Source organism: Tympanuchus pallidicinctus, unplaced genomic scaffold (genome assembly GCF_026119805.1).
Source record: "Tympanuchus pallidicinctus isolate F22 unplaced genomic scaffold, pur_lepc_1.0 scaffold13, whole genome shotgun sequence".
NCBI classification, from domain to species: Eukaryota; Metazoa; Chordata; class Aves; order Galliformes; family Phasianidae; genus Tympanuchus; species Tympanuchus pallidicinctus.
Window position 1 is genome coordinate 8,389,076 of NW_026294648.1, and position 21,727 is coordinate 8,410,802.

A 21,727-nucleotide genomic window follows, 5' to 3' on the forward strand; every position below is an offset into this window, starting at 1 on the left:
AGGGAATGCTCTGCGGTTCCGCAAGGACCTTCTGACCTTGTGCTTCACTTCTCATTAGGAGACTATCGCTTACATGACTGGCTGCAAAGCTGCCCAAAGCACCAGCACTGAGCAACAAAAACAGCGTGGAGTGACACCTTTTCTTTCCATGGATCCTACCTCAGAAGACTCACATCACTGTTTCAGTGAGATCCATTCCATGGAGCTGGACATCCAGAAAACAACCTGCTGCTCTCCAAGGGACCTGGCAGCAGGATGAGCTCAGCCTCTAAAACTTAAGGAAGTGCTGTTGCTTGAACTCCTGCACCCGTGCGTTTTCTCTCCGCCACTGATTCATTCTCAAGCATCAGAAGGAGACTTCTCTACACCTCAATTTCCCATGTGAAAAAAGGTTATTGTAAAAAACGCCTCCAACATTACGGTACCATCTGCTGTGCGGCACATGGAGGTTGTTAACTTCTCTGTAACAGCATGGGCTTTTTAGGATTTTTCAACAGAAGGAACTAGAGAAAAAAGAGGTCTCACTCTCAGAGTTGGGCTGTGCCATTTGGATCACATGTGGAGTAGCACACACACATTTTGACGTGAATGCAATCTTACACCAAACTTCAGTTATAAAATCATATAGTAATCTATCGGTAGAGCAAACACTGAAATACATTGGAACACTCATGCGTTTATCTAAAGCCAAGGAACACCCTGCAGCATCAGCACTGCTGCCTGTGGGAGCTTGGATCTGGTCAGCCTTCCAGCATGACCTGCTGGCTCTTGTGCACCCCCATCAGCAGACGCTGCCACACAGTTGGCCCCAGTTAGCTCTTCCTTGTGCCTCCTCTCCCACCTCTGTGCATACATGGGGAATCAGCCAGAATTTCCAGTCGGACTTGACCCCAGGAGCTCTAATCAAAATTAAGTTCCACCCTGTGGAACACATAACCAGAGCTAACACAAGTTAGGGCTGCCCAGTTTCAGTCTAGCAGCTTAAACTCACAGGTCTGCACGACACCACTTGAAATTCACATTTTGCATTTTCAGGTTACCCTGTGCACCAGATAAACACAGTTGTGCACTGCCAGAAGATCCTTGTGTGGTGTAATTTGGAAACTGACACCTGTATTGGTGCCTGTATTCATCTGTGAGATTCTTCCTCTGTTTTATTTAGAGCTCAGGTTTCTGACAGATGCTGAAGAGAAAAGCAAAGCCACAAGCTGAAGATAAAAGTCTTCCTAAATTAGGATAAAGTTAAAGATTTAAAGATTCATTATTATAATTATTGTTATTATTTTGCAAATTCAGTTTTCTGAAGGCATGTGGGTTTTTTTTTGGTGATTTTTCTTTTCTTTTTCTTTGCATTCAATAGCAACAAGAAATCTCCAAACAGAGGAGGTGGAGACCAAGAAACTGGTTCTTTCATTTTCCTCTACTGAAGAGAGACCTTGGAGAAATCTGAAATAACAGGGATGAGGAATTAATACCCTAGCTAGGTTCATTCTAGCTTTTATTGCTCTGATATTTTTCTCTATTTGTGGCACCCAGTTCCCTCTGCATCTCCAAGCACATCTCTTGTGCAGCACAACAAAGCAACCTGCTTGCCAGGGAAGCATGGCTAGCATTTCAGGTGGGCTGACATGAATTTGCTGGGTCCACGCTGTCACTTCATCATGGAGCTAAACAAAGCGACTGTTTCAGGCACACCCTTTGGGATGCTGCACCACTCAGTAAAATCTAAGGAAATATTGGAGGAGACCCAGGAGTGGGGTATATTTCTTTCAAGGCCTGGTGGGTGCAGCTCACGCTAGGAAGCTTCTCTTTCAGATCTAGCTGCACTGAGCAACTCCCCACCCACACAGCCTTGTGCAGGCGAGCATTTCCCACTCCACAGCATCCCACGCATCCCTCCCTGCCTGCAAACAGATCTGACAACACCTGAGCTGCTCCCTGCAGTCAGCTTCACATTGGGGGGAACACACAAAAGGTCTAGAGAAGCTCTCCATGCTTTGATAGCTAAATAAAATAACCTTATTTCAGAATAACCTTCAAATCTGATGCAGAATTTCTTGTCCACCGAGACTGTGAGCAGAAACATCCTTCTAGAATGATGTGTAAGCACTGTTAAAAGGCAGCAGAGCGTACTTCTACTGACAGCAGTGGCTGATGCCTGCCAGAGGTTGGGCAGTGCCAGGATTCCCCTTGTCCTGTCACTGACCCACAGTAACGACCACTTTGCTCTGAATGCCCCCATTTCCCTGCTCCAGTGCTGCTCCTAAATGCAGGGTGTGATGGAAAGGAAGGAATAAACCTCCAGTGCAACAGAACTGTGCAAACCTCAAAGTGAAGGGAGACTCAGTTTTGTCTTCCCAACGCAAAGAGCAAAAGAAGGAGAATATAAATTTCACTATGTTTGCAAGATCCTCCTCTCCAAATCACATCCCAGAGAGCTCTCTGGCCATGATGCTGAAAGAGACTGGGGGAACTCTCAAGGACAACAGGAACAGAGCTCCAATGATCTGTGTTTTCAAGGTGACACACTGAACTTCCCATCTGTTTCACTTCTGCAGTGCCGTCCTTGTCTGAATGTCTTTTGCCTCTGCCCAGGGAATCTCAGTTGAGACAGCATTCTTTTTATAATACAATCTCGCTGTTAAAAACCGTCACCATGTCCTGTGCTCTTGTCAGGTGCCTTTAAACAAGTCATGCTGTACTGTCGATTGCAAACACTCCCCAACCATGGTTTGCTCACCTTTGCAGTCTCTGCAGATAGAACTGGACAGGGCTTTCAACACCAAGCACTGCCTCCTGAGATCTCTGCCTGCCAGCTCCCATGCATGTGCAAGCAGTGCTCAGTCCCAGCTGCACAAAAAGAGACCTAAACTTTGAGATATCTTTCCTGTAGTGCAGTTCCCTGTCAGAGCTTCCTTCACATAAAACAGGCAACAATGGTGAGGATGACAAATAGAGTTACAGATTCCAAAATAGGCAGCTGTAGTTCTGGTAACTTCCAGGTCCCCAGCTGCAGACCACCCTATGCCATAAAAATTAACTGGTTTGCTGACACAGAGCGATTTAAGCGTGTTTGAATGCTAGCCATCCTGCTTTTGAGTAACTCTGCTGACCAGGAAAAGCAGGCTTTTATACCCACCAACAAGCCCAGACTGCTTCTTTCCCCTAAACCCTTCAGTCTGAGCTGTTCTCCTGTAATGCCACGTACTGTCATTCAGTATGTTGTCTCATTATGTGAAACTCCCAAGGCAGGTGATGATTTCCGTTGTACCTGCTCCTCTGTTCATGGGAACGTAACCTAGTACACAGAAATCTGTCACTGTGAACTTCAAGGGCACGTGACCCAGATGTGTGTTTTGTAGCATCTGATTAACAGTCATTACCCAAAGGATCAAGGAAAGTCCTTGAGTCGAGACATGACATCAGCCAGACTCCGGTTTATAGAAGCACGGTCTGCCTGCACTGTCCCCGACGAGGCTATTATTGAAAAGGCAGAGGCATGGGATGCTATATACAGATGGGACAGAACTGATTAAAGAGGAAGATCCAGAACACTTAATGAAGTACTATGCAAAGCACCACAGGGAAGAAGCTGTCTCCTTTCAGTTTGTATTCACATCACTCTCAGGACAGGGCATGGCCTGGGTGGAAAATGATGTGTGAACACCTTCAGAGCCAAGCAGGGATGCAGCCCAGTTACTGTGGTCTCTAGGAATTGCCTGGGTTGCTTGCAAAGCAAAGCCACTCATGGCTGAAGTGTTGTTTGCATTTCAAACCTTACCTCTGAATGCATGATGTTGGTCTTACAGCAACTCTGAGCCAGAAGAAGAAAACAGGTGTCAGGAGAGAAAAGGTGAGGACAGAACCTCGTAAGATAATGGTAAAAGAATACTTAGCACTTCGGGCAGGTGCTCTTGTTTATTTGTCCTTTAAGCTGATAGCGTGTTTGATGAGATTTCCTTTGAAAGGTCTAAAAGCTGAGCCTTCTCACTGTATGCAATTAACTCAACAAGGCTGCTACCCCAGGACAGCCTGGTAAGATTCAGATGAGATGCTGGAATTCCTTTAATTGCACCTCCCATTCCCATGCCACTCACTGCAATTAAAATGAAGCACCACTATGAGCAGTCTGAAACTGCCCAGGACTGCAAAAGTAGCTGCTGCAGTGCCCTGCAAAGCGAGGTGGGCAGGCCCATTAATCCCCTCCCAGGGAGTGCAGTCCAGAACATCCTTGGAAAGGCCCTCCTCATGGGGACATCCCCAAGGCTCTTATTGCCTGAATACGGTCTGTTCCTCCTGCTTGGGCCTGCTCATTGCCCCAGCTCTGCCTCCCACAAAAGCCAAGGCAAGAACAAGAGCTGCAGGGAAATGGCCCACAGATGAAATGAAGGAAAATGGGAAAGTCCACCAGATGGCTAATAAACGACATTAAGCATGTAGCTGTTTTGTTTCAAAGCACTAAATCAAGCATCCTGCTGGGTGTAGGGCTCACCAACTGGGTGTATCCCTCCGCCTCCAACCTGACACCTCATGCAGAAGGGACTTTTGGTACAGCAGCACCACTATTTTTTTTTACCAGATCCCAACAGATCCCGGTTCACCCAATGGACTGGGAGGTGTCAAATTCAGCACTGTCTGCTTCTCACTTACACCCAGTTCTTTCTGCACTACTTGGGAGGAGCTGAGAATCTTACAGAGGCCAAGTAGTTTGCTGCAAACTGTAGACCTCTACAGTGGTCTCAGCACTCTGCTTTCATTCACTTTCTATCCCTCTCTGCTCTCCCTTCAATCTGTAGCTCATGACTCTGCTTCTCCGCCTCATCAAGAAGGCATCGCTGCCCTGCCCATACACCCCCACAAACAGAAACAGCTTCAATTATAGTGGCCCTATTCAAGCATCACATCATTTCCCACCCCCTTGCTACCTTCTTGTGGGACTTTGCTTCATTGAGTAAGGCGTACGCTCTCCAGGGCAGGGACTGTCTGTCTCTATGGACTGAAACATGCCTAATGATCTCAGCTGGATGCTAATTCTCATGCAAAGAGAATAAAGAAAGTCCCTCCCACTCCAGACTTAATGATGGAGAAATTGTTACAGAAGCTGTGATTTGAGGTCAAGATGGCAAGGAAAGGGTGGCAGAGAAAGGAAGCCACGAGAGCTTTGCTTTCTATGTGGATCAGAGCTGGAAGCTTCCTCCCAGTACAGAAATTGCATAGCATGTCACAGAAGTGTGCAAAACCAGAGAGGATAAGAATGGACAAATGATGTCAGGCAGTGTCCTCTTGTCCCCACAGACTACTACTGCAGGAGTTTAGGGACAGAGTATGTGGAGCAGGGAATGCACTACAAGTTTCTCTGAACTATGCTCTCCTCTGACTGACCTACTTGCTCCCAACAAAACTGAGCTCTCAAACTGCCTTTTCATGCAGCATGCAGGCAGGACGTCGTGCAGAAGCGATGCTAACCACCAACCATGGGAGCTGTGCTGTGACCAGGGGATAAATCACAGTGTGTGATGGGCCAGCAGACCCACGTGAGAAGTCATAGAAGCATTTAAGTTGGAAAAGCCCTTTAAGATTAATCCAACCATCAATCTAACACTACCAAGGCCACTACTAAACCATACCCCTAACTGTTACATTCACAGCATAAAGCCTCATGAGGAAAAAGCCATGGGTGGGCAGCACGGCTCAGCTCTCCAAGAATCAGCGAGCCAGGATGACACCTAAGAGACAGGCCTACGTCCCAGATGGAGATGCTACACTGTCCTCTCACCAAAACAGGTCTCAGAGGGCACAGTGCACCCCCCCACCCATGTCTGCATTGTAAAGAAAAACGTGGGCTGGCCAGGAGGAAAAACAGTGTTTGCACGTAAAAATCCCTTTCTAAACCTCATCTCCAAGGAAAAAATACATACCTAAAAAAAGAAGAAAAGAAGAAAGAAAGAAAATCTGAGAATCTGAGGAAGTTCTGCTTATGCAGAGTGGGATGGCTTTGTGCCCTCTGCAGAAATCATCACTCCTGACACTGTTCTCTCCTGGTCCTAGATAAAGAACGAGCGTACTCTGCTCCAATGACTCTTTCAAGGAAACCTGTTTCATCTTGTCTCTCATGCCCCTTGCTGTGCTTGCCAGCTTTTTCTCCAGGCCCTGCCAGTTCCTCAATTTAGCTCCTTCTCCCCGCTTCATGTTGTTTTTCCTTTCTCAGTTCTTCTTTTCAAGCTACCATAAAATCACAGCCCAGTCTAATGTGATTTCAAGGGAGCACAGGCTGAGAGAAGCAGCTGAGAGAAAGGAATCAGGTTACAGAAGAAGGACAATTTCTCTATCGGTTGTTGAATATTCAAGGGCAAAGCTAGCTGGATCGCAGTTACAGAAGGGACATCAGGCCAAGTGACTCTCCAGCAACACAGTCACATTTCAGACAGGTGTGACTAACATTTGGAAGCCAGGACACCAGCCACTGGGCAAGCAGGTCCTGCAGCTCTGCTGCTCCAGGCTGCTTACTCCCCATAGCATCTGGTTGCTGCAAACGGCTCTTTTCCTCAAAAACCAGAGCCCTATTTTTGTTCTGTGTAGATCCATTCTATGCATACTCCCCTTCCAAAACTCACCCCAGCTCCTGTAGAAGCAGATCCAAGAGGAAGTGTCAAAAACAAGGCTTACTGTGTTCATGACATACTTGCTCTGACCTCCTGTTCCCAGCCACAAGGGAATCCCACCCTTTCCCCACTCCTATGTTTTGGCTCACACGTACCCCGTGCAGCTGCCTGGGAGCTGCCACTGCCACCTGCCATTCGAGATCATCAGATGGCTAAACCATTTCCAGCTAACTGCAGGCCAGAGAACAACCACAGAACCCTGACAACAAAGCTCTCTTTGCATGAAGATGGACATAAAACATCCCAACTACCATCAGCTCCACACCACCAGCATATGCCCAAGGCTGCTGACCAAGCTCACTCCTATGCCCACAGTGCAGCAGGCGTGATTTTTCCATAGTTTGAAGAGCTATTGTATTTGGCATATATCTGGGACCTGTCTCAGCAACACGGCTGCAAAATGGCCGCAGCAAAGCAAAGTGGTGCTGGGGAAGGCTGGCCTGCTGTATGCATTACAGCTGTATGGCTGCAAAGCCCTACCTACCCCCTCACTTGTGACCCTAACACATCTCCCACCAGCACACCAGCACAACAGGCTGAAGACTCAGGCACCCAAGCCGTGCATAGGAGGAGGCAGAGAGAAGGGGAATGCTGCCACAGCCCCACGTGGAGGCTCAGGCCTGCTCACATGCACTTTGTGTCATGGGTGATCATACAGCAGCCCCTCACTGACAGCCTCATCACATGAAGCCAGGGTGAGGAGCCCTGCCGTGACACCATAAGCTCCGTCTCCATCTCCCAGCACCTCTGCTGGGGTGAAACAGACCAAGTATTCAGCATTTAGCATCAAGGCACGGAGAGGTTTGTGATGCATATTGCCTGTGGTCCCCCGCGGCTGCTGAATTTGGAGAAACGTGCCATTTCACTGCACACTTACTGCAGGCAGATTTCACGCCAGCCTTTAAGGGAGATGGTAGGATGGCTTCATCTGAGGGTGCGGGAAATAAATAGAACCAATATCTACTGAAAAAACTTTTCTGAAAATAAACTAAAAGCGTCAAAATCTAAAGTGAATTTCTGCAACCACATCGTTTCGCTTAGAAACTTTTTTCCATCAGTAAGCTAACAAAATATTTTGCTTTACCCTTATCTGATTCATTTTATTTCAACTTCTATTTCCCAGTCCTCATTCTGATGCTTCAGTTATAGCGCAGAATTTATCACCGTATGAAAAGCAAATCAAAGCATTCTGATGACACCACATGTAAATGTTTTGGTTGTCCCTCAACCTGTTTGCCCTCAGGACGCTGAAGAATTTTGTGTTTTTGTCCCAACTAAGGTGGGAGGAAGGAGCAAAAGCTGCTCCCCCGGTGCTGGCTGCGAACCCCAGATCACAAACCTCGGCCTCTACCACCACACTGACTTCCCTCTCGTGCACCTTAAATATCCTGAACTCTCCTGTGAGGAGATCTAAAGCCTTCAGCTCAGATAAATCAACTGCCTTAAAAATAATTCAGCCCATCAAGTGACAACTCTTGGTACAGCTCAGAGCCTATATCTTTCAAATTTGACACAATAGTGCTTTCCCTTTGACTTGGAAGAATCAATTTAACGAGGTTCAGAGCACAGATTAGTACTGGAGTCAAACACATGCTTCCTGGCCTGGCCACAAATCCACGTCTGTGCTGAGACGTCAGCCTCTGGGTACCTGAAGAGCAGCTCCATTAGCTGATGGGTTTGTGATGAAGACAGCCGCATCCGCACTCCTCTCAATGAGCTGCAGCTGTGTGGCTGCTCCAAGCCTGCATCCCCCAAGCACATCCAGGCAGAATTCCTACTTCTCATTGATCCAAGCCACTTCCACACCTGCGCACCCCAGAATAGCCTCTTCTGATGCTCTGGCAGAGGGCAAAGCTCCTACTGACTGAGATCGCACAGGGATGTCCCTGCAGTCTGGCTACCCCAACCAGAGCAAGGAGAGCTCCCTGCTTTTGGAAAGCTGTCATTAGAGTCTGCTAACAACAGTAGCCCCAGTGCTGGGGGACACCCCTGGAAAGGGAGGCCTAGATGCAGCTTCTGTGGCCGTGAACTATTTTAGAAAGGTTTTCTCTGATTAAGGGTGAGGAACTGCACGTTACAACACAAGCACCTCGGCTCACCACAGTAAACATCCTTCCCTACCTGCAAGGGCTCTGGGCTACCGAACCCTGCATCAAGGTTGGATGATGAAATGGGAGTTTTCTCCAACAGCTGGCACAAAAGAAATGCAGAATTGAGCCACATCTGCCAGCAGAAGGCCAGAATTTACAGAAGCTACTTCCTTAATTACTTGCTTTAGGTCTGATTTTTGAGTGGCCCTGTGAGGATCCAGGAGTTGGGCTTATCCTTATGGGATCCCTTCCAACTCTACTGTATACTATAGGGTAGTCTATGAATTATGAATGCTGACTTATCCCACACTGCCTGAGATCTGCAGGCTTCTTGAGCACCATATTGACACTAACGGGTGCAGTCACCATCCCCATTTAGCATCTGACTGGGGATGTTAGTTAACTCTGGGGTTTTGCTCTCTGAAATGCCTCCAAAAAGCAGCACTTTTCCTCTCCTGAATCCAGCTGTCCAGGTTTTCATCTTTTACTGAGCTCCAAATTTTAGAGGCAAAGCCCCAGCTTTTTGTTCATCTTTGCTGATAACAAACTCCCCGTGTTTTCTGCACAATAAACAGCCTATAAATAAAATGCCGACATGGATGTCACACAGAAAATATCTGGAGGGGATTAGTGTATGTTCTAGATAATAAATGGAGCCGGTTGAATTATTCATAGTGAATAAATCAGCCGTTATCTGGTTTGGGAGCAGACCCTGAAACTTGTGAAGCTCCTGGGATACGTTCAGGGTGGAAGTAACTCATTTATTTCATTAGACCTTCTGTGCTGCTCATGATTTGTCCCACACGTAACACGCGACCGCTGCTATTCCTCAGTGGCCGCATGGATTTTTTCTTAAGACAGTGACAAACGTTGGCTCCAGGAGGGCTGATGCCCTTCTCTGCCTACCCAACTGCACCGCCATGGGAACGTGATTGGCTACATGGGGAACACTCCCTCTCCTAATGCTTGGGCACACGGGGCCAGGCCGATTTTGAATGCCAAGGAGTTGAGAGATAAGAGTGCTCTGAGCAAATGAGTATTTGTGGAGCTGTTATAAACGCACCGCCAGCCCCAGTGAGGAGCTGTGCCGAGCCGCCACTCAGGCGTGGAAACCAATGGCCAGAAAAAGCACCAGGACCCTTCATACTCATTTCCCAGCACTTTACATTTCTACAGCATAGATCTTTATCGGGGACCCAAACCTGACCTTGCTCATTACATGAACGTGTTTCCTATGCTGCGCACCAGGCAGGCCAAGAGTTGTGCTTGGCCCCTGGCAGATTGCTGCTGCGCACTGTAGACTCTGCAATCCACCCCAGCCGGGGTGCATCTGGGCTGTTGCCTCCTAAACAGATGATTTGTGAAGCGTGTTTAAGTCCTTTCAGTTGAGAAGCGCTGTGCAACTGCTGGAGTATTATCAGGGAAGGAGGGGGAGGTAACAGATTCCCTTTACCTATAGGCTTATCTTGCACTCCAGAGCACAACATTCAAGCACCTTAAAAAGCAAGCCATTTTCATTTCATTTCCTTCCTACTTATTCCAAAGCAGCTGAAGCTAAGTATAATCAAGACTTAAGTGTTCCTCAGAGCCAGACAATTATTACTGGTCTCGCTTTCCCCATCTATTAAGAAGAAATGAAGATATTAACCCGAGCCTTGCAGCCTGACACCAGGGCTGTCACTCAGGGCTTCCCACAGTGGTTCCCATGCTTGCTGCCTTCCCACAAACCCAACTTGCTCCTCAGGACGCATCTCCACTTCGGAGTGAGATGCCACTAAATGCCAAAGGGCTCTCAGTGAGGCTTAGCCCAGTAGAACCCAGCTCACCTCTTGGAGATCTTTGCCCTTACTGCTGGGACAGCTCAGCCAATCACAAACAGCTGCCAACTCACTGCACACAGTGGCACCCATGGGGATTTTGCTCCAAGAGCCACGCTTCAGCCTCTCTACCACCTGCAGCTCCAATCGGGGAGGAAGCAACGAGGGCAGCCCCTGCCTCACCACCCCATGCAGAAAACCCCACTGAGCACCCATGGGTGAGGACAAAGAGCCCCGGCCCCCCAGGGCTGCAGCCCCCTCCTCACCGCTGCCCCATGTCAGCTTTAGCTTTGGCAGCCCAACCTTCCCTTCCAGCTCCTCGGGGTTTCATGAAAGGAGTCAGTGGGGAGTTCTCTTCATTCACGCTGTGCTTATACTTTTAAATTATAAAGTGTGTCAAATGAGGATTTAATTTATAGTTAACAAGACAACGTTTGTAAATTAATTATTCATCATCTGATAACGAATAAACATTTCCCCTGTTCTTCCCCCACCCCTCCTCCCTTCTTCCCAGGGTTTCACGAATGCATCATACATGCAAATCTATTAAATCTATTCTGCAATACTCTAGACACGGAAAAATATGTTCTTCATCCTCAATTTCGTTAGCGTGTTGCATGGTAACTACTGCAGCCAGGCACAGCATTATGAATTTAATCGTGCGTAGCTTCTCCTTCCTAAAGAGGGGAGGGAGAGAATATTGAACACGTGCATTTGGACATATCAACCTCCTCGGGTACCAGTCTCCCCCTCAGTGGGGGAGGTAAGAAAATAATTTGCTGCAATAGTGGAGGCAGGAGCTCAGTGCTACCCCATGGAAATCGCACACACTTCAGAAGCAGCAGAACCTGGCAATCCTGGTGAATGGCAGAGCACTGTTTTGCTCTTTTTGTCTTTGGTATCATTAAGACCAATGTGGTCTTTTATCAAATTTGGCTACAGAATCGCACATACAGGGGCATCTTCTCTGCTTTTAACACCCTTACATGCACCACAGAGGAGTCTCTCCAGCACAGAACTCTACCTTCACTACCTCTAAGCCTGAGCACCTGAAGACACCAAGGCAAGCCCCTGGCTGAGCAGCACACGTCCTTCCACTTGATCAGGAGGCTGCTGCAGTGCACCATGTTCTCTACCTAAAGTCCTTGAGCCTCACACTTGGTTTTGCTCAAGAAAAAAAGTACACAGTAACTCAGACCTCTGGGAGGAACTGGAGAGCAGGAATTTCTCCATTGTCAAGCTGGGAACAAAAGCAGTTTTTTAGTCCTACCCATGCTGACCCTCACAGACACTTCAGGGGCTTCCTCAGGACTGAAAGGCACTCAGCTCCAACCTTTTCAAATGCTTTATTTCTACAGAACCATTTCCTGAGCGTTAAGCATCCCTAAAGGAAGGCGATCCAGAGCTCTAGGTGCCCTTGACACCAGTTAAAGCCATAATCTATAGAGATAATGCCATTACTAAACAAAACCAGGAGCAAATACCTTCAGCAAACAACCAGTCAGTGACAAATTTGAACCCAAAGCCCCATCCTTATATCCCCAACTACCACAGCCCTCCCTGGCATCTCTGCCTACAAATAGACTTAAAAAAAAGCAAAGCAGGTTTTTGCACCAGGCTTAGTGACATGCCAAGGATGCCTAACACCGTCTGTGTTAATGAGAATCTAATTGGGCATCCAAATCTGTGGCACAGCCTAGAAAGCTAAGCACTGTGGGTGATAACTCATTTGGCTTGAGGTGCTGCTGGCTGGCACCCAGCGGCAGCAGGCAGCACTGGAAGAGCTCACAGCCATGTGCCTTTCCCCAAAGGCATCTTCTCAATACCATGGGAAGCCCAGGTGCCTCAAACACAACAGGTTCAGGGGAAGAGAAGCCACGTGTACCCCTTTGGAAATCCTACCCCACTCAGCAAATGGAGCACGAAGCACTGGGTACTGATAGAAATGGCTTATCCTCAAACCTGTATCTCAGCCCTCCTCTGTAGGGTTGCATCCTTCTGAGGGCCACAAGCTCCTAAACCCCGTTGCTATTATTTAACCGTCTCTTTGCTTTCTTTCTGGTGACTGCCCCAGAGCTGGCACTGCTTGGAAAGTCCTTTTCACAGAGAGAAGAGAATGTAAAATATGCTCAAGTACCTAAATAGGAAACAAGACTGCCATTCTGATCTACAAGAGATACCAGGAAATCACTTTACATTTCTTCCCCTTCCAAACCTGTCTGTGTTCTGCTGACTCCTGAATGTTAATGTTATTTATGACAAGTGATTGATGAGAAGGATGCAGAATTCACACCCGGCCACAGGGCATTTTCAAATCACCTATTCATTTTTAAGGACCGGAATCAGTTTTGCATCCTGACATGATTTATCATTTGGAGGTTGAGCAGCAGCTACGCAGGACCAGCTTCCAAGCACTGACAGAGCATCACCAGGCAGAAGGCAGCAGTGAGTGGTTAACCCTGTGAGGAGCGAGAAAAAGATCACAGGACACCAATAGGCAAACTATGTTGTTTTCCTGGAGCCTCCTCCTCTGCCAGCACATCAGATGCTCCTGCAGCCTTCAGATGTACAGGTCTAACCTAGTAGCCACAGACACAGAGCTGTATTACTTAAGGCAAAACTAGGCGTTTACCTTCTATACAGTTTGGCCTCATGCACGAGAAATGTTTACACCCAAGATGCTGTCATTGCAATGCACCTGAAAGAGATCACTGCAACATTTCCCCTCCAGTAGGCCTTTCAGCTCGCACGAGGCTCTGTGTCTGCAGCAGGCACCACAGACACACAGGCAGAGCAGCTAAAGGAAATCTCACCATGGTTCTCAGGAGAGATCCAGATCTGAGATTCTGGTTCCCTTCCCATGGAAATGTGTGTTCCCTCAAGTTGTGGATGGGAAAAAGAAAAAGGAAAGATCGGGTATATGGGACAGGCCTGACAGCTGAGAGAAGGCAGAGCTTCCTTTACAGAAGAAGCTCTAAAAATGGGAATGATACATGCCTAGTAAAGACAGCCTGGATCATACATTTGATGCCAGCCTGCCAATGAAGCAGCCAAAGTTCAGCTGTGACACTGTGGCAGCCTCATTACAGCCCTTTTCTTGTTCTTCAGAAGTTCCAGGTGGGTGCAGCCTCTCTCCTAAGCCATAAGAATTCAGCAGTGCAGATGGCAGAAGGCTGCCAACCAAGGTGACAAGTCTAGCTGTCCTCAGGACCTTTAGTATCAACCCAGCATCTCAGGAAGGTTGGTTAAGCTCAGGTTTGAATCAGGGAAGTTGCTTCAGAGGATGGGGCAGGAGACATGCCCATAAAAAAGTCTAATTGGGGATGTCATGTGGAGATGTCTTCAGATCTCTGGTCACTGCTGGGAGGAAGTCCTGTGACCCCTTCAAGGGGCAAGGATGGGCAGGGAGCGTGGAGACGGCTGTTTTATCTGCCTGATTTCACAATGTACTGCATAACTGAACATGTCTGAAGCCCCAGTATTTGCTGCCAGACTATTAGCCCAGTGGATCAAAAACCACTGAAGGACTGGGATGGATGTGCATACTTCTCACATCTGCATCACCATGGCGTAAGCTTTGTTTCTTAGGAAACCAGACTAACAGTGCCTAGTGCCTCTGCTTTGGGGAAGAGCTGAACTCTGAGTGAGTTCTTCTGAGCCACTCTCTGTTCCCCACCCAGTGTGGTGGCACAGATCTCCAAGAGATCTATAAAGAGGTAAAGGAAACAGATGAAGAGGAAAGAGGAAACATGAGGAAATGTACCGTGGCTTGGTTTGATTTCCTTGGCACACCTTCAGGCAGGTCAAAACAGATCTGTGCTGGCAGCCAGGGGTGGCCGCCATGCAGCCTGTGTTAGGCACCAAGGGCTGTGGCTCTTTTTCGGCATACCAGATACACAAATACAAGGACTAAAAGGGCTGCTTTGAAATGATTTTTGGATTGAAACTTGCCCTACATCTACAGTGCCATTCCTCCATCCTCTGAAGACTTTCCTCAATGAAAATTTTCTACTTGTACCTATCCTGAGAACTCTTTTTTTCCCCCCCCCTTGTTTTTGGGGCAGGGGGCTTATTTCTGCTTCATTCTGCATGGAGAGAGACAAAAAAGAGTCAGACTGTCCTGGCTCTCTCCCTTGTCCTCTCTGTCGCATAGCCCCTTGTCTTTCAAAGTCTGGCAGAAGATGAAAAATGACTTCACACTGAAAACAATAATGAAGGCTTCCTGTGAAAAATAATCAACACTTGCTCTCCAGTGCATAGCCTGGAGGTTCTGCAGAGCAAGGAGCATCTCTATTGAGTCTTTCCAGAGCTCCCAATGCAGCAGAGGCTTGAACCATGAGCAGAAGCCATCACAGTGATGGTGGCATTATCTAAGACAGCAGGAACAGAAGCAGAGTGTTGCACATGAGGCCTTCACCTCCTGCTTCCCCCTCCCAGCATCACAGGTTTCGTGGACACCCAAATTTCTTGTCAGACGTGGCAACAGTTTCTCCCTCTCTCATCTACTACAGCATAAGATCAAACAGAGCAGTGCTGTTCACCCAAAGCATCCTGGTGCTCATGGAGGAAGGAAGAGGCACCAGGCAGAGATGTCCATTCACACATGACTAGTGGAGATGAGAAAGCTTGTGAAGATGGCAGGATCACTGAGCTCACCTTGCTCCTGACCAGGAATAGTGGTCAGAGCACCGCTTCCCAAGGAAATCAAACAAATCCATCTCTTAGAACCACAGGAAGGTTAAAGTTGGAAAAAACCTCTAAGATCAACTGATCCGATCATCAGCCCATCCCCACCATGCCCACTAACCATGTTCCTCAGTGCCACAGCTACTTTTTCCTGCATACCCCCAGGGCAGTGACTCCACCACCTCTCTGGGCAGCCTGTTCCAGTGTCTCACCACCGTTCCAGAAAATAAGTTTTTCCAACCTGAACCTTCCCTGGCACAAATTGAGGCCATTAGCTATTACAATTACCTGGGAGAAGAGGCCAACCTGCACCTTGCACGGTCTCCTTTCAGGGAGTTATAGAGAACAACGAGGTCTGCTCTGATCCTCCTGATCTCCAGACTAAATCCCAGTTCCCTCAGCCACTCCCCTTGTGCCCCAGACCCTTCACATCTCCACTGCCTTTCTTTAGACACGCTGCAGGGCTCAATGCCTTTCTTGTAATGACACCAGCAGGTCATAAGCCAGCAGTGAGGGCCAGCTACCTCCCACATCCCATGCCCTCAATTGCAGTGCTCAGCTCCTACAGCAGCAATACCACTCACCATTTGGATGACAGACACAGGCCCAATGCTGTTCACATAGATATCCACATCGATAAACGTGGGCTTGACTGTAAAGAAAATAAAACAAGTGTAAGAGGGGCCAGAATCACTAGTGAAGGACTAGGGGGAGGTGTAGGCATGCAGCAGGGAGAAGAGAGCGGCTCCATCTGACCAAAAAGCCCAACTACAGCAGCCTCATTCTTTTAATGGAAAACCTGGGCTAGGTCACCACCCACTGCCAGGCTGCCCATGAGAGCTCAGGGACACTTACTGCCAATATCAGGCCTCAGCTTGTTGTCATAGTTCTTCAAAAGTGAGTTGAGGATCTGCGTGGCATCTGTCTCCTGTGCCTTGGGGGTGAGGACCCAGGTTTTATTGATGCTGAGGTAATCGTAATCATACTCCTCTGTGCTCTCACACCTGGAGCAGAGACAAAAGAAACATCACTGTGAAATCTCTGTAGTCCTCAGTGGGAGTGGGGGCACAGCTGGGTTTCAGAGGCATTAAAGGGGAAGGAGGAGGATGATGGTCGGGGATCTCCTCTCAGCAGTACTGCAGAGATGACACACCTCTGCTCATTGCAGGGTCCCAGGAGCTTCAGCTGGGCTCATGGCTGCTGACACCTGGAGTGGGCATCTTCAGGGGAAGACAATAGTGACCAAACAGTATATGGGGCAAAAAAAAAAAAAAAAAAAAAAGTATTTGTAAAGAAAACACTTCAGAGATGAGGTCCTAAAGCTACCAAGCAGGCAGCACACCGGCCTGGCTCACCAGGCACGCAGCCATCTGCCCTGCACAGATCCTGGGAAATTAAAGCCTTATGCAAACTCCTTTGACCTCGGGCCATGATCTGCCATGACCCATTCCCTGCCCACCAACCCTTCCTCTCCACTTAAAGATGGGAAAAGTGGAATATCTTTCAGTTCCAAGCCAGCATTCGTCCTCCTTTGGATACATCGCACCGAGCAGCAGTTTCTCCCCATCGCTATCAAAAATGCCCTTTCTAATCATGTCGTACCTCTCCTTCTCCTAAAGGAGTTTTCCTACCCCCATCTAATTAAATTATGCCCACGTGGTCACAGGGAAAGAACAAACCACCCACCACCACTCTGGGCAGCTCAATCACGACGCTGTCCTTACAGAATACACAGCCATACAGGTGAGAGGATGCCGAGAGATCCTACATCCCACCCCGCTCATCATCTGCCGTGTCAGCACTGCGGTGCCAGGCAGGGACTCAGCAGGAGCTGCCTGCTGCTGACACCTCTCAGCTGGAGCCCACAGCTCCGAGGTGCGAGCGGGCACCTCCCTGCACAGCTGCCTTCAGAGCCAGGCAGATGATGAGGGGAAAAAAAGTGTTACGCTGACGTGTTGCCGTTCATTTATTAGAAGCTCCTCTTTTAAACCCCTGATGAAAGTTGCTTTCACAACCACTCTGACTCCTTGGCGTCTCCTCAGCTTTCAGGTGCTGGAAAGCATCTCCCAGCAGGGCTGGGCTGTGTGCGGCTGCCTGCCTGCCTCTGCACGTTAGGTGCTGCTACATCAGCTCCTTGTTCCCTGTCTGATTGTGCGCTGCGCTTCCTAACGAGGCTTAAGGAGTCTTAAGCAGGGCTGTCAGGTTGTGCTTCCCTACCCAAGCTGCAGCAGTGCCAACTCGCTGCCTTTCAACTGCAGCCCAGGGGCAGCTCCGCAAGTCCTGGGGTTGCACCCACCCCAAACCTGGCTCCTGGGGACAGGAGGGACATGGAGGGATGTGTCTCTGCCCACAGCCCAGCAAGGGAGAGTGAGCCCAGCTGTTTTCTTTGCTGCCTTCAGCGGAGTGGGAACATAGCAAAATCTCATGTCAGTGTTCCCTTGACCCTGCTGGGACCCATCCCTGGATACATCACCCACTGGCACTCAGCCCTCATGCAGCCCCTTGCAACCCAGCTCTTGAATCTCTAGGGCAGTGGCTAAGCTCTAAATGTCCCCATGGGCTAAACCAGGCCAAGCTGCATACCCTGACCTCAGCTTTCTGGCTTTCCCCATTCTGCACTGTTGCTGAACACCCTGTGATTTGTGGTAGGAGCCACTTCCATATTACAGATGCAGTGACACTACCAAAAATATTTTTTCCTTTTTTTTTCTTCTTCTCTTCTCTTCTCTTTTTTTTTTTTTTCTTTTTTTCCCTAATGCAGCTAATCCTGGGCTACTAAACCACACTAAGCCATTTTAGTATAAGCAAGCCAGCTTTTGCTGGAGAAAATATGCTTTCGGTGAATGCATGTAAGAAACACAGAGCAGCTCTTCATGGCCAGATATGACTCTGGTGCCATTCTAGAGCCCCCACCCCAGTGGCCCCAGTTCAAACCACGAGGGAAGAGCTCAGGAGCTATCGCAGAGGACAGGAGCTAAGGGATGGAGGCTGTGCATGTCCCGCTCCAGCTGCAGATGGGAATGTCACACAGCAAACCTGCAGCAATGCCCAATGCTCCTGTGCACAGTGCTGTCCCTGCGTCTCTGTCTCCTCACACAACGCGGCTTTGGCTGGGTAACAGGGGAAAGCCAGCTCCCATATGTCTCCGTGCAGCCAGGAGGAAAGGCAGAGCCACATTTCCTCACCTCTGCTGTGGAAATGTCAAAACAGCCACCTCACAGCACTGCTGCTCACAGCCACAGGGTGCAGCTGGGAGCGCAGCGATGAGGACAGCAGCACAGGAGGGCATGGGGACACCGCAGGGCAAAGCTGGGGACCTGCAGGGAGTCCTGCTCTGAGCAGGCAGCATGGCTGGGAAGTGTCCTGTCTGATTGCCCATGTGTACAGATGGGATTGGACAACCCTCCTTGGGCAACCCTGGGCATTACTGCAGGACACTGCCAGTTGTTTCCCTCCCTTATTCTGTTTTACTTGAGCAGGCACCTGTTTTGCTGAAGTTCCCAAGCATACTGATGGGCAGATTAAAAGCAGGGCCAGCTAAGTAGTTCCCAGCAGGTGCGTTCCCAGTTTGCTGAGAATTTGCTGCCCTTCTGCCCCTTTGCTGGGGATCTCAGCTCTGTCCTGCCCTGGTGACGTGGGCTGGGGAACCGCAGGGAGACCAGCAGAACTGAGTGCTTCTCCCAGCTCTGCCACGACCCTGTTCAGCAGCCTTGGGTGTGCTGACAAAATCTGGGGCTGCTAGCATTTCACACTAAAAGCTGCCACCATCGGAGTGCTGATGCCTGCCCTGCACACCATCCCCAGTCCTGAAGCAGAGATGTCCAGAAAAAGGTGCTGACCCCAGGCTGTGAGTGTCCCACCCCCCTGAGAACGCAGCTCAATGCCTCGCCTGCACCACAAGAACAGACAGCAACACAGTGCAAGGACATTTCACCTGGATGAAACAACACTGCGCTCAATCCCAATTACTGCATGCTAATGTGTCCTTGTCACCCATCCCAGTGCTTCCAAGGGCTTTTAGGCATGAGAACATTCAGGTAAATTAATCTAAATTAGAAGTAGGCAGAGAATTTAGGGACAGGGGGCTCAGTGTACTCGAACAGTACTCGATCTGTTGCACCTGTCATTGTACCTCTCCTTGCACAGCACACCCACTGAAGCCTGTACTGTTGGTGCCAGCTTTCTGGATGTGCAACACTGTGCTGGAATACACTTCCAGGGCTCTGAGCTGGATGCCTGGTCCCAGCCAGGCATTGCCATGGGAAATGCTGATGGGGAAATGGCCTGGGGAGTGCTGAGTCACAGCACAGAACATCCAGCCCATCCCGCACCAGGGTCTCACACTACTTGCTGAGATGAGAGCTTGTACACACTGCATCTGATCTGAGCTCATCACCTGGACACCCCCTGTAAACATAGAGCCGCCTGCAGCCAGAAAAATGCAGTGAGTGCAGGATGAGACCCAGAGGTACCGCTTGTTCCTTTACTCCTCCTTCTCCCATGGTCTTCCTCTGTTACTCCATCATCCCCACACCAAGCACAGCCACTTCTTGCAGCTCAGTGAAGAAGTAGGTACTGGCAGCAGGCAGAAGGGAACCTGGGCCAGCCATAGGGTACAGCTTCTCAATCGAGGGCACATGAATACATAACTTAACATCACCTCCATGCAATTTTGCAGCCTGTCCTCTCCAAGCATAGCAAGACAGGAACCGCGATCACCACGGGTCCCTTTCAGCCCTGAACCACCCAATTAGAGCCTGGGTGCCAGGCATGAGCTGTGGGGCTGCTCTCTCAGTCTCCGTGCTGGCATGGCCGGGCTATGGAGGACAGCAGCAGGGACCGACCTACCCACCCTGAGACCAGGGAGTCTGGCAGAGAAGACCATCAGTAGCAGGATTCGTGCTCCCTGCCCCTGACTGCATTTGTAATGGGATTTGATCGGCTTTAAGGCGGCTTATTCTGTCAATTAGCTTCAGCCAGTGAAATCCCTCTTTTCTCGAGCCCCGGGGGCAACAATCTGCTGACATGTTCCTCCCCGATCTAGCCATTAAACTCACCAGAGGGGATAGCAATTGTTAAAACGGTAATAATGACTAAATAAAAAAATAAATAAATGAAATTAAAAAGGAAGAAGAGAAAAAAAAATAAAGAAAAAGAAACTTGAAAAGCCCTCGTGCGCGGGGCCTTTCACTGCTGTTTACAGAAAGGCGCTACGAAGCGCCGGCACTGGGGTAGAGCCGTGCCCGCGGCCCCCGCCTCCGCTGCCCCTTCGCCCCGATCCGCGCAGCACCGCGCTCCAGGATGGACACCGGGGCCAACCTGTGGAGCGGGGCAGGGCCTGAGCCGTACCCTCCCGACAGGTGCCGAGGGACGGGGGTCAGCGGAGGGGCCCCGCGCTGCTTTCCGCCCCGCGCAGCTCCGGGTGAAAATGCTCCGGTGACGCGCGGAGCGGCCGGGAGGTGCCGAGCTTCCTTCGGTCGCCCCCTCCAGAGCTCAGCCCTCGGCGGGATTCGGCCGGAGAGGGGATGGCGATGTGGGGAACGGGGCGTCCCCTCGATTCGGGGCGTCCAAAATGGGGACCCGAAGCGCAAAGGCACCGCGCGGGCACGGAGCGCCGGGACGCGGAGCCTCGAGGCGGGCTGCCAGGAGCCGCGGGGGCACGGCGGTGCCCAGACCCCCCGCTGAAGCCGCCCCGCAACTCCAGCCCGCTCCTCGCCCATCACTCCGACGGGAGACTGAGGCAGCGGGCGTCCGGCCGGCGGGGTGCTTACCTGGCAGAACGCAGCGCCGGCCCTAGGGCCAGGCAGAGCAGCAGGACCATCGCGGGCATCTCGGCGAGGCGAGGGCCGGCTCCGGGCTTGGGGGGAGCGGCGGCGGCGGGACCCCCCCGATACCCGCTGCGCCGCGCTCCAGCCCCGCCGCCTCCCGCCCGGCTCCGCGCCGCCGGGGAGGCAGGGGAAAGTTGGGCATCTCTTCTGCGAGTCGGCGGCGGGCGGAGGAGGGGCTCCGCGCAGGGTCCTAGCTCCCCGCGAGGGGCCGCCTCCCGCCCCCAGAGAGCCGGGCGGCAGCGGGGGGGCTCCTCGGAGAGCCCCCGTCACACAGCTGTCGGCACCGCGCCCCGGGAGCCCACAGCGGCAGCTGGCGGCGGGCTGGTTCTGCCCCTCTGCGGAACGGGGGGCGGCGAGATCCTCGCCTTATTGCTTTTAGTGCATAGAGATTTCTTCTTCTCCATTTATTTTAGTGTTTTATTTTATTTTATTTTTAGAGCGGATCATCGTCACAAAAAAAGGAAAACAAAAACGCAAGGCATATGGTGTTACAGTGGGTCCTCTTCCACCTGTTGGGCTGCTGCCCTGTGAAAATAAGCTGTGAGATGCATGAGGCGCTGAGGGTTTTGTTCTGCTGCTCCTCGCTCCTGCTCTCCTGGTTTGCCAAGCATCTCGGGTATTATTTTTGCTGCTGGCATTCTCCT

General features: G+C 50.1%; 1 protein-coding gene across 1 annotated transcript in view; it reads right to left on the reverse strand.

Moving 5' to 3' along the window:
• Positions 1-21,237, reverse strand: part of LOC128076021 (gamma-aminobutyric acid receptor subunit gamma-4) — a 34,960-nt gene extending 13,723 nt beyond the window's left edge. Inside the window, exons 1-3 of the mRNA XM_052673286.1 lie at positions 21,027-21,237; positions 16,111-16,259; positions 15,840-15,907 (exon numbers count right to left, since the gene is read on the reverse strand). Coding sequence (XP_052529246.1) covers positions 15,840-15,907; positions 16,111-16,259; positions 21,027-21,085 — 276 coding nt within the window. The 5' untranslated portion in view covers positions 21,086-21,237. The remainder of the gene's footprint in view (positions 1-15,839; positions 15,908-16,110; positions 16,260-21,026) is intronic.
• Positions 21,238-21,727: the final 490 nt, after the last annotated feature.